At 45.6% G+C, this 12,994-nt stretch overlaps 1 protein-coding gene across 1 annotated transcript in view; it reads left to right on the top strand.

Annotated features, from left to right (window-relative positions):
- The window catches only part of LOC144692815 (vitellogenin-like), a 126,429-nt gene that overhangs the window by 34,067 nt on the left and 79,368 nt on the right, over nucleotides 1-12,994 (top strand). The window contains exons 4-5 of the mRNA XM_078561891.1: nucleotides 11,805-12,056; nucleotides 12,753-12,914. Coding sequence (XP_078418017.1) covers nucleotides 11,805-12,056; nucleotides 12,753-12,914 — 414 coding nt within the window. The remainder of the gene's footprint in view (nucleotides 1-11,804; nucleotides 12,057-12,752; nucleotides 12,915-12,994) is intronic.

The following is a 12,994-nucleotide window of genomic DNA, read 5'->3' as shown; positions in this document are numbered from 1 at the left end:
CAGTAGTGATAGGGGATTCGATAGTTAGGGGGACAGATAGGAGGTTCTGTGGGAGAGATCGAGAATCCCGGATGGTCTGTTGCCTCCCTGGTGCCAGGGTCCGCGATATCCCGGATCGAGTTCTCAGTTTTCTCAGGAGGGAGGGTGAGCAGCCAGGTGTCGTGGTCCATGTAGGGACCAGTGACGTGGATAGGAAGGAGGAGGAGGTCCTGCAAAGAGAGTTTAGGGAGTTAGGTGCAAAGTTGAAGGACAGGACTCCAGGGTTACGATCTCAGGAGTGCTACCCGTGCCACGTGCTAGTGAGGCTAGAAATAGGAAGGTAATGCAGCTAAATACGTGGCTAAGGAGATGGTGCAGGAGGGAGGGCTTCATGTTTCTGGACAATTGGGCTCTGTTCCAGGGAAGGTGGGACCTGTTCCGACGGGACGGTTTGCACCTGAACTGGAGGGGGACTAACATCCTTGCGGGCAGGTTTGCTAGTGCTGCTCCAGGGGGTTTAAACTAGATTTGCAGGGGGAGGGGAACCAGAGTGTTAGAGCAGATAGTGAGGTGGAGGAGGATAAAGGTCAAGCGAGGAATGCATGTATAGACAGAAATCAAAGGTTTGTACGTGATAGAAATGTTCTCAGGTGCATCTATTTCAATGCAAGGAGTATTGTCGGAAAGGCAGATGAGCTTAGGGCGTGGATTGGCACGTGGGATTACGACATTATTGCTATTAGTGAGACTTGGTTGCAGGAGGGGCAGGACTGGCAGCTTAATGTTCCGGGGTTCCGTTGTTTCAGACGTGATAGAGGGGGAGGGATGAAAGGGGGAGGAGTGGCATTACTAGTCAGGGAAAATATCACAGCTGTGTGTAGACAGGACAGGCCGGAGGGCTCGGCTACAGAGGCCATTTGGGTGGAGCTGAGGAACGAGAAAGGTGTGACCACACTAATAGGGTTGTATTATAGACCGCCCAATAGTCAAAGAGAATTGGAGAAGCAAATGGGTAGAGAGATAGCAGACCGATGTAAGAAACAGAAAGTTGTGATAGTAGGAGATTTTAACTTTCCACATATTGACTGGGACTCCCATACTGTAAAAGGGCTGGATGGCTTGCAGTTTTTCAAATGTGTTCAGGAAAGTTTTCTAAATCAATATATAGAGGTACCAACAAGAGAGGATGCAATACTTGATCTCCTATTAGGGAACCAGACAGGTCAGGTGACAGAAGTATGTGTAGGGTCCAGTGACCACAATGTCATTAGTTTTAAGTTAATTATGGATAAGGATAGGTCTGGTCCTCGAGTTGAGATTCTAAATTGGAGAAAAGCCAATTTTGTGGAAATGAGAAAGGATCTAGGGAGAGTGGATTGGGATAAGTTGTTTTCTGGCAAGGATATGTTCAGTAAGTGGAAGGCATTCAAAGGCGAAATTTTGAGAGTGCAGAGTTTGCATGTTCCTGTCAGGATTAAAGGCAAAGTTAACAGGCATAGGGAACCTTGGTTTTCAAGGGATATTGGCGATCTGGTTAAGAAGAAGAGAGAGGTGTATAGCAGGTATAGGCAACAAGGAGCAAATGAGGTACTTATAGAGTATAGAAAATGTAAGAAAATACTAAAGAAGGAAATCAGGAAGGCAAAAAGAAGACATGAGGTTGCTTTGGCAGATAATGTGAAGGTAAACCCAAAGGGTTTCTACAAGTATATTAAGAGTAAAAGGATAGTAAGGGACACAATTGGTCCCCGTGAAGATCAGAGTGGTCGTCTATGTGTGGAGCCTCACGAGATGGGGGAGATCTTAAACAGTTTTTTTGCATCAGTATTTACTCAGGAAACTGGCATAGTGTATAAGGAAGGAAGGGAAACAAGCAATAGTGTCATGGAACATATAGAGATTAAAGAGGAGGAGGTGCTTGCTGCCTTACAGCGAATAAAGGTAGATAAATCCCCTGGGCCTGACATGATATTCCCTCAGACCTTCAGGGAGACTAGTGTAGAAAGTGCAGGGGCCCTGGCAGAAATATTTAAAATGTCCTTAGCCACGGGTGAGGTGCCAGAGGATTGGAGGGTAGCTCATGTTGTTCCGTTGTTTAAAAAAGGCTCCAAAAATATACCAGGTAATTACAGGCTAGTGAGCCTGACGTCAGTAGTAGGTAAATTATTGGAAGGTGTTCTGAGAGCTCAGATATATAATTATTTGGATAGCCAAGGGCTGATTAAGGATAGTCAGCATGGCTTTGTGTGTGGTAGGTCGTGTTTAATGAACCTTGTAGAGTTTTTCGAGGAGGTTACCAAGAAAGTAGATGAAGGAAAGGCTGTGGATGTTGTCTACATGGACTTTAGTAAGGCCTATGACAAGGTCCCACATGGGAGGTTAGTTCAGAAGGTTCAGACACTTGGTATCCATGGAGAGGTTGTAAACTGGATTCGAAATTGGCTGTGTGGGAGAAGACAGAGAGTGGTAGTGGAGATGATTGCTTCTCAGACTGGAGGCCTGTGACTAGTGGTGTGCCTCAGGGATCTGTGCTGGGACCATTGTTGTTTGTTGTCTATATCAATGATCTGGATGATAATGTGGTAAATTGGATCAGCAAGTTTGCTGATGACACTAAGATTGGAGGCGTTGTGGACAGCGAGGAAGGCTTTCAAAGCTTGCAGAGGGATCTGGACCAACTGGAAAAATGGGCCAGAAAATGGCAGATGGAATTTAATGCAGAAAAGTGTGAGGTGTTGCATTTTGGAAGGACAAACCAAGGTAGGACATACACAGTAAATGGTAGGGCACTGAGGAGTGTGGAGGAACAAAGGGATCTGGGAGTTCTGATACATAATTCCCTGAAAGTGGCGTCACAGGTAGACAGGGTTGTAAAGAAAGCTTTTGGCATACTGGCCTTCATAAATCAAAGTATTGAGTATAGGAGTTGGGATGTTATGGTGAGGTTGTATAAGACATTGGTGAGGCCAACTTAGGAGTATTGCGTGCAGTTCTGGTCGCCTAACTACAGGAAGGATATCAGTAAGATTGAAAAAGTGCAGAGAAGATTTACTAGGATGTTGCTGGGTCTTCAGGAGTTGAGTTACAGGGAAAGATTAAACAGGTTAGGACTTTATTCCTTGGAGCGTAGAAGAATGAGGGGAGATTTGATAGAAGTTTACAAAATTATGAGGGGTATAGACAGACTAAATGCGAGTAGGCTCTTTCCACTTAGATTAGGAGAGGTAAACACAAGAGGACATGGCTTTAGGGTGAAAGGGGAAAGGTTTAGGGGGAACATTAGGGGGAACTTCTTCACTCAGAGAGCGGTGAGAGTGTGGAACGAGCTGCCATCTGACATGGTAAATGCGGGCTCACTCTTAAGTTTTAAGAATAAATTGGTTAGATACATGGATGGGAGAGGTCTGGAGGGTTATGGACTGGGTGCAGGTCAATGGGACTAGCGGAATAATATTTTGGCACAGACTAGAAGGGCCGAATGGCCTGTTTTTCTGTGCTGTAGTGTTCTATGGTTCTATGGTTCTACACACTACTGCTGCTGTGCATCAGTGGTGGAGGGAGTGAATGTTTGTGGAAGGGGTGCCAATCAAGTGGGCTACTTTGTCCTGGATGGTGTCAACCTTCTTGAGTGTTGTTGGAGCTGCACTCATCCAGGCAAGTAGAGAGTATTTCATCACATCCCTGACATGTGCCTTGTAGATAGTGGACAGGCTTTGGGGAGTCATGAGATGTGTTACTTACCACAGGATTCCTAGCCTCTGACCAGTGTTTACATGGGTAGTCCAGTTCAGTTTCTCATCAATGTTAACCCCCAGGATGCTGATAGCGGGGGATTCAGCGATGGTAATGCCATTGAATGTCATGGGGCGATGGTTACATTCTCTCTTGTTGGACATGGTCATTGCCTGGCACGTGTGTGGCATGAATGTTATTTGCCACATGTCCACCAAACCCCGGACATTGTCCAGGTCTTGCTGCATTTGGACATGGACTGCTTCAGAATCTGAGGAGTCACAAATGGTGCTGAACATTGTGCAGTCATCAGCGAACATCCCCAATTCTGACCTTATGATGGAGGGAAGGTCATTGATGAAGCAGCTGAAGATGGTTGGACCTAGGACACTACCCTGAGGAACTCCTGCAGTGATGTCCTGGAGCTGAGATGACTGACCTCCAACAAATACAACCATCTTCCTTTGTGCTCGGTATGACACCAACCAGCGGAGATTTTTCCCCCTGATTCCCATTGATTCCAGTTTTGCTAGGGCTCCTTGATGCCACACTCGATCAAATGCTGCCTTGATGTCAAGGGCAGTCACTCTCACCTCACCTCTTGTGTTCAGCTGTTTTGCCCATGTTTGAACCAAGGCTGTAATGAGATGAGAAGTTGAGTGACCCTGGTGGAACCCAAACTGGGCATCAGTGAGCAGGTTATTGCTAAGCAAGTGCCGCTTGATAGCACTGTCAATGGCCCCTTCCATCACTATTTCAATGAGGTAATTGAACTTTTTTTGTGCACTGCATCCAATTACTGATGATGGAGAGTAAGCTGATGGGGCATTAATTGGCCGGTTTGGATTTGTCCTGCTTTTTGTGTACAGGACATAGCTGGGTAATTTTCCACATAGCCAGGTAGATGTCAGTGTTGTAGCTGTACTAGAACAGCTTGGCTAGGGAAGCGACAAGTTCTGGAGCACACATCTTCAATACTATTGCCGGAATATTTTCAGGGCCCATAGCCTTTGTAGTTTCCAGTGCCTTCAGGCATTTCTTGATATTGCATGGAATGAATTGAATTGGCTGAAGGTTGGCATCTGTGATGCTGGCGACCTCCAGAGGAGGCCGAGATAGATCATCCACTCGGCACTTCTGGCTGAAGACTGTCGCGAATGCTTCAGCCTTATCTTTTGCACTGATGTGCTGGGCTCCTCCATCATTGAGGATGGAGATATTTGTGGAGCCTCCTCCTCCAGTGAGTTGATTAATTGTCTACCACCATTCACGAATGAATGTGGCAGGACAGCAGATCTGATCCGTTGGTTGTGGAATCGCTTAGCTCTGTCTATCACTTGCTGCTTATGTTGTTTGGCACGCAAGTAGTCCTGTGCTATATCTTCCCCAGGTTGACACCTCATTTTTAGGTATGTCTGGTGCTGCTCCTGGCATCCCCTCCTGCACTCTACATTGAACCAGGGTTGATTCGCTGGCTTGGTGGTAATGGTAGAGTGGGGGATATGCCAGACTATGAGGTTATAGATTGTGGTGAAAGACACAGTAGATGATGTGGAAGAAGATGTAATAATGGGACAACGTGGGAGATCCAGTCAGGCCCTTGCTCGAAGAGGTGCAGGAGAGAGCTACCAGAAAGAAAAAATACAGTTCGGACCAGTACTCTTATTTCCCAGTTTTTACTGGTGTTCCATTTTAAGGTATACAAGACCAGTTCGGACCAGCATTCTTAGTTCCTAAATTTGACTATTTTCGTTTTCAGGGTAGGACACCCTCCAAACAAACTCTCAGAAGGCATTAGGACCAGATAACCATGGCACTCAATACCAGGAGAGCAGCCTGTAGGCCTGGATGCAGCAGCGCAAATAAATTTCAATGATCTCACTGAAATAATGAAAATCAATGAAAATATCTTCAAATGCCATATCCTACCAACTGCACCATTAGCCTCACATACTGCTCCCCGAGTCGCTCAGCTACCGACAATGTCTATCAGTTACGACCCATTCCTCACATCCGTATGCTGGACCACATCCTCACACACTTAGCAGGGGGTATTTTCAGTCCCACCCAACCCAGGACCGGAATTTTCTACCCAAAGTCAACAGACCTTTTCCTGGTTTGTAAAATTTTCTGTCCCGCCTGTGACAACTCCCGCGGCGGGTGGGACTGGAAAATCCTGGCCGGCATTGCTCAAAATCTCACTCCCACACCTCACAGCCAGGGCACATTTCAACCATGACAATCACATCAACCAAACAGACTGTATGCCGCTCACTCACACACTTCCCTTTCTCTCGCAGGGTGAAGTGGCAATCAACCAGAAGCAGCAGGCCCTAACTAGCAGGCAGGGCCTGTTCTTAACCCCATGAAGGAGATGCAACTCACTCGCCATCACTGGGCCGGCTATTGCTGAGGCCATGGCCAGAGGGACTGAAATTCTAGAAGATGATGGTATCCTCATCCCTAATCCTTCTTCCCACAGCCCACTTACCTCTCAACACAGAGTCGCTTCTGATTTACAAGCTGCAGCTGATGTAAATATGTGCCTCTTACTTTCATACATATGAATTAGGAGCAGGATTAGGCCACTTGGACCTTTGAGCCTGCTCCATCATTCCATAAGATCATGGCTGATCTGATTTTCAGGAGTTCCTCAGGGTAGAGCCCTCAGCCCAACCATCTTCAGCTGCTTCATCAGTGACTTCCATCATAAGGTCAGAAGTGGGGATGTTCGCTGATGATTGCACAATGTTCAGCACCATTCGCGACTCCTCAGATACTGAAACAGTCCATGTCCAAATGCAGCAAGACCTGGACAATATCCAGGCTTGGGCTGACAAGTGGCAAGTAACATTCGCGCCACACAAGTGCCAGGCAATGACCATCTCCAACAAGAGAGGATCTAACCATCTCCCCTTGACATTCAATAGCATTACCATCACTGAATCCCCCACTATCAACATCCTGGGGGTTACCATTGACCTGAATTGGAACTGAAATAGCCATATAAATTCTGTGGTTACAAGAGGAGGTCAGAGGCTAGGAATCATGTGATGAGTAACTCATCTCCTGACTCCCCAAAGCCTGTCCACCATCTACAATGCACAAGTCAGGAGTGTGATGGAATACACCCCACTTGCCTGGATGAGTGCAGCTCCCACAACACTCAAGAAGCTCGACACCATCCAGGACAAAGCAGCCGCTTGATTGGCACCACATCCACAAACATTCACTCCCTCCACCACCAATGCATAGTAGCCACAGTGTGTACCATCCACTGCAGGAATTCACCAATGTTCCTTCGACAGCACCTTCCAAACCCACGACCACTACCATCTAGAAGGACAAGGGCAGCAGATAGATGGGAACACCACCACCTGGAAGTTCCCCTCCAAGTCACTCACCATCCTGACTTGGAGGGGAAGTTCCAACACTATTGCTGGTGGATTGAAATGTGGAGATAAAGCCAGCAGTGTATTTGTGGCATGTAGAGCCTCATGCTGGCCTTTGACAGGGTCCTGCCTGTAATACATTTGCACTCCACGATTATCCATTAGCATAAAGCTTTTGTCAATTGCATCCTACCTTCAAGATAAAGTCAGTGGTGCACAAGAATCTCCTGTCACCTGGTTCATGTTTGTTTAAAGGTGGTGAACATAAAGGTTGTGTGTAAGGCCAGCAGTTTTACTTGTTGAAGTTTACAGCACAAGGGAAGGGATGATGACAGCCTGCACGGAGGCTCAGGACCAGCAATGGTGAGTCAGTGGTGAGGGGGATATGGAGTGGGATAGGAAGCATGAAGGAGAGGAAGAGGGGTCTGGGGCAGGTCAGAGGGTGGGATCGGGGGCATGTAGGATTGAAATGGGAAGGGCTTGGAATCCTGGGTGCGGTGGGGAGAAGGGTGGTGGGAATAGTCAGCCAAGGTCAGAAAATGAGGGGCCTGGAAGGCAGTGTCAGTTCTGTCCATGTGTGTGTCCATCTCAGAATGTTGGCTGGCAGAGTCCTCACAGGGCTTTAAGTTCACCGACAACATTTCAGTTATCCCGGCTGGGAGGGATCTCAGACAATCTCCTTTACAACGAATAGAAGGGAGGGCCAGCTGAACCTTCAAGTTCAGCCACATCCTAGATGGTGAGTACAACACTGGACACCAGCGAGAACATTCAATAAAGAGTGAATAAAAAACACAACATTGTTTCTTCTACAATAAAGGAAATGTCCCTAACTCCCCTGCAATCATCAATGTGTGCAACCCTGATGTGTGTCAATACATTTAGCTCTCTGGCTAAGTTAATCTTAACAAATAACAATGATACGTGCATGAATAAAGTGAAACCAATGTAAAGTGAAATATTTACATTCAATTTTGAGAAACATCCTTGCGCTCCCAATAATTCTTATGTTAATGGCAGTGGAGTGGGGAGAAAACTTTAGCCATGATCTAGAGCCTCCCTGTTTGACCAGGAGGCTCTTTTCTAGCCCACCTGGCCCATTGTCAGCTGGCAGTGGATTTCACCTCTGGAAAGGTCCCTTGGCCGCATGATTGCACATGTTTCTCCTGCACGCCAGTGGCCCTTTACATTTCAATTGTAATCATGTGGGAAACGGCAAAAAGCAAGAGCAGACGCAGTGAACACTTCCAGCAACGCCATCAGGAATGACACGCTGTTGACAAAATCCCCCTCCCCCACTATCCTCACTGAGTTTCGGGTCGTGGAACTGCTCCTCGAGCGCCCTGAGTGGATATGTCTTCCTGTTTGAGAGAGCTTCTTCTCCTCCTCCCTCTTCCAGCAGCTTGTCCTATTCTGCATGTCCTTGGCTCATTCTCCAGGTCATACTATATTTCAAGGGGAATGTTTACAAGTGTATCCATGGCTGGGAGCAACTAGTTTGTGCACAAGCCTTGAAGTCGGGACCAAGTCCTTAAATACCTGTCACTTCCATCACTTTTTTGCGTTAGCAAAATGAATCAGCTCAAGAACATTTGTAGGATCACTGCAACAACAAGTAGAAATCAATCAGCAACTAATCTGGGAGTAGATGGTGATTCCTTTATCAAGCTCAGTGGTTCTTAAACTGTGGGTTTGGGGCTGTGAGCTCCTCCCACTCCGAGACTGTGCCCTGCTCTATTTTTTGGTGCCTCGACCCCTGCCGACACATGACAGGGCCCTGAATTTGTGCCAGGAAGGGTTACTTTGTGTGATTGGCATTAAACAAGGTGGTAAATATTTAAATGGTCCTTCACTACTGAATGTAACGGTAAAGTAAGCTTCAGGTACACACAAGCCAACTGGCTATAATGCTTCCATGTTAAGCAGTACAATTTATTGTGATTCAAATTGTTGAACAAATTTTAGATCTCTTTGTATTTGTAAATCTGGGACTGGTGGGGCGCAGCCAGTTTGGGGGAGTGGTGGGGTAGAGAGGGGTACTCGATCGCTGGCAGCAGTTCCAATGAGTTTAATCTTGATTGCACTCACAAAATGCCGAAAGTATATTAGGTGTGTGTGATCAAAAGTTCATTGGCTGGAGTGATGAGCACCAAAATGCCAATGCTGTCATCAAATACAAGTATTGCATAATGATTAATGTCATGATCTGGGTTCTATGCATACTTCTGGCGGGCATTCTCTGCATGCCATAACACTCTTAACAATATGGTGCCTGGAGTGACTCACACCAGAAGCATGTGCACATGCCACGGACAAAGTTTTGGACTTTTAACATCAATTTTTTGGAGGTGCAGATCTGAATTTTATGCCAAATGTGTTCAGTACAGGACACGCTAGTCATCAGTGGAACTGATTATCATTAACTACTTATAAATGCTGTCTACTAAATACAACAAAAACAGAAAATGCTGGAAAAACTCAGCAGGTCTGGCAGCATCTGTGGAGAGAGAAACAGAGTTAACGTCTCGAGTCTGTATGACCCTGAGGGTTCCAGTATCCGTAGTACTGTGCTTATATCTTACAGTCTACTAAAAAGTTAGCTTTCAAGCAAATACATATTGGTTTAACTTTGTTTCATGTTTTCTTCCTAAAGACCATAATTAATCAGGAACAGAAACATTTTTTGCCTGTTCTGTTCTTAGTACCGAGTTTCCTACTATTGTAGTGAACACTGAACTTTGCGAGACACTTATGTTCTGAAATATGCCTTTAAATCCAAAGTGAAAGAGAATTATGGAAAGGGGGTCATTTGAATTCCTGGTAAACGCCTCAGTTTGGGGAAGTGGCAATGTGACTTCAGGCTGCCATGTGGCTGAGAGTTGAGAAGGGATAGAAACTCAAAATAGAAACTCATTAAAGTGTTGAGGCAATTTATAGCATCTCTCACAGGAAGGACACAGCTCACAGAACAAAATAAAGCTGCTGCTGAGAGACAGGCAGGAAAGAATTGGAACACTCCCAGGAACAGGTTTTCACTGTTCTGGAGGAAATGATGGGAAGCAGGAGTAAAACTCTCTTTGGGGAAAACAGTTTTACCAGAGCTGACTAAACAGTTCAAAGGGGTCAGATGTAGAAATCTCTGGAATTCTGGATTGTCAGGTCTGTTATGACCTGAGGGGGAAGGGGATGCGTTGAGGTGTGCCTTGCTGTTGATAATCGGATCCGGAAAACTCAAGCAGAGTGGAATAATTGCCGAAGGACACTGGAATTTTTGATCTGGCATAGTGGGAGTGGTGAACCTCTGCTGGAGAGATAGGAGAGAATTTGTAGAATGCTACATATATGCCAGAAGTGTGGTATGTCATAAGACAGACTCAGGTTGTGTTAGTTAGTTAATGTGAAATGTGTTTTTTCCTTTAGTTTGATGTATCAGTTGCCTCTTAAATAAAGTTTGGCCTTTATTGATTTTAATTTGTTTGTTACAGTAAAAGCCTTAAAAAGTTAAATCTTGTCCTTTGGTTCTTTTTGTTGGTGTTGTGGGAAATTCATCTCTTTTTAAAAGTTAAAAGCAAAATACTGTGGATGCTGGAAATCTGAACTAAAAACAAAAAAATGCTGGAAACACTCAGCAGGTCTGGCAGCATTTCTGCTCCCTGACCTGCTGATTATGTGCAGCATTTGTCTTTTAATTTTATAAAAGTTACCAGTCTCTAGGGGGATTGTAACACTATCGGCTGCTTTGGTTGCAGTAACCTGGATGTTGCTGCCATTTGTGAGGCTAGAAGCCCATTATCTGATGACCTCATCATTGTCTACTTCAGTCACCATACACGTTGTGCCATTGAGTTGGTTATTTTGGGGAGAAATGCTGGTTTTGCAGGTAATAATACAAAGTACAGTTACGGGTGGATTACAATAGCATAAATAGAGATTTCTGGTTGCATTGGGGTTCTGCATGCATGCATTGTCTCATTGTTTATCAAGCATCCTGTGGTACCCTATTCCATATATTTTGTGAATGTGAGCAGGATTAAATTCATGGAGAACGCAAACTGGCCTGTAGAAGTTAGCTTGATCACAGAGCAAAATTAAAAATGATTGGGAAGTGGCCCAATTGTAAAAGAAACATCGAAATTTGTACAGTATGTTTTCAGTCCATATTGTCCCTCCAGGTGTTATAAAGCAAAATTCAGAGAATCACAGAATTGTTACAGTGCAGAAGGTGGCCATTCGGCCCATCGTGCCTGCCCTCTCCGAATGAGCAATTCACCTCGTGTTATTCCCCCACCTTCTCCCCGTAACCCTGCACATTCTTCCTTTTCCGGTAACAGTCTAATTCCCTTTGGAATGCTTCAATCAAACCTGCCTCCACCACCATCTCAGGCAGTGCATTCCAGACCTTCGCCAGTCGCTGCGCAAACATGTTTTTTCCTCACATCGCTTTTGCTTCCCTTGCCAATTACTTTAAGTCAGCGCCCCCTCATTCTCGATCCTTAAATCCCACCTCTGAGCATATCCCCCCGATTTCTGAATGGGGTTCATTTCCCACTGCCCAACCCCGTGCGAAATACCTTGGGAGGTTTCGCAGTATTGAAAGATTCTGTTCTTCACTGACCCTAAAAGCAACCTTTGAGTCTGTCAGCGCCGCACAGCTTTTGGCACCTGTCATAAACACACAACTTCTCAATTTTGTTTTCTCAGACCACACACCCTCAGATTCTGGAGTACAATGGCATTTGGCCGAGCCATTCCTTCTCCTCGGCGCACAAACTCACGCAGAGACTGGCTCCAGAGCTGTTGAAGCCTGTGACGTTTGAGTACAACAAGGGCCGAGTGGGAAAGATCCAAGCCCCTGTGGACTTGCCTGAAGATATCCTGAACATCCACAGAGGAATCCTCAACATTTTTCAAATCACCATGAAGAAGTCGCAAAATTTCTACAGGTTGCAAGAGGTACCGTTTTCTCCCGTTACATCGGCAGCCCTTGCTCCAGTCCTACTTTGCGTATTACACAAAGATGACACAAAAACATATGAAACAGGAAACAGGAGCAGACAGTTCAACCCCTTGAGCTGGCTGCACCATTCAATATGATCATGGCTGATCTTCCCTCTCAGCTTCATTTTCCCATCCTCTCCCTTGATTCCCTGAGAGACCCAAAATCTGTCTATCTCAGCCTTAAATCTATTCAACGATGGAGCATTCACAATCCTCTAGGGTAGAAAATTCTGATTCACAACCCCCTGACTGAAGAAATTTCTCCTCATCTCAGTCCTAAGTGATAGACACCTTATATTAGGACCGTGCCCCCACGTTCTAGATTTCCCAGCCAGGTGAAGTGACCTCTCAGTGTCTACCCCGTCAGGCCCCTTCAGAATCTTGTATGTGTCAATGACATCACCTTTCTATCTTCTGAACCCTGGAAACTATAGGCCCAATTTACTCAACCTCTCATCCCATGGACCAATCTAGTGAACCTTCGCTGTACCGCCTGCAATGCAAGTATATCCTTCCTTAAACATGGAGACCAAAACTGCTCACCGTATTATGGATGTGGCCTCACAAAAGCCCGAAACAATTTTAGCAAGACCTCCTTGTTCTTATACTTCGATCCTCTTGAAATAAAAACATTTCTTTTCCTAACAACAGGCCGGAATTGAAGGCGTTTGCCTCACAAATTACATCATTCAGGAAAACAAGAAAGCTCACCGAATTACTATCACCAAGTCAAAAGACTTGAACAACTGTCAGGAGAAGGTTATGATGTACACTGGTGCAGCCTACGCTGATCTCTGCCCTGTCTGCCAACAGGTAAACCTCATCAATTAAGTTTCCTGCTCTCCTGATAAAGCCAGTTATCTACAAACCTCATAATAATGACAAGGGATAGA

This window comes from Cetorhinus maximus, chromosome 17 (assembly GCF_964194155.1).
Source record: "Cetorhinus maximus chromosome 17, sCetMax3.hap1.1, whole genome shotgun sequence".
Lineage (NCBI taxonomy): Eukaryota > Metazoa > Chordata > Chondrichthyes > Lamniformes > Cetorhinidae > Cetorhinus > Cetorhinus maximus.
Note: the sequence above shows the minus strand (reverse complement) of the source record. Positions and strands in the feature narration are given on the sequence as shown.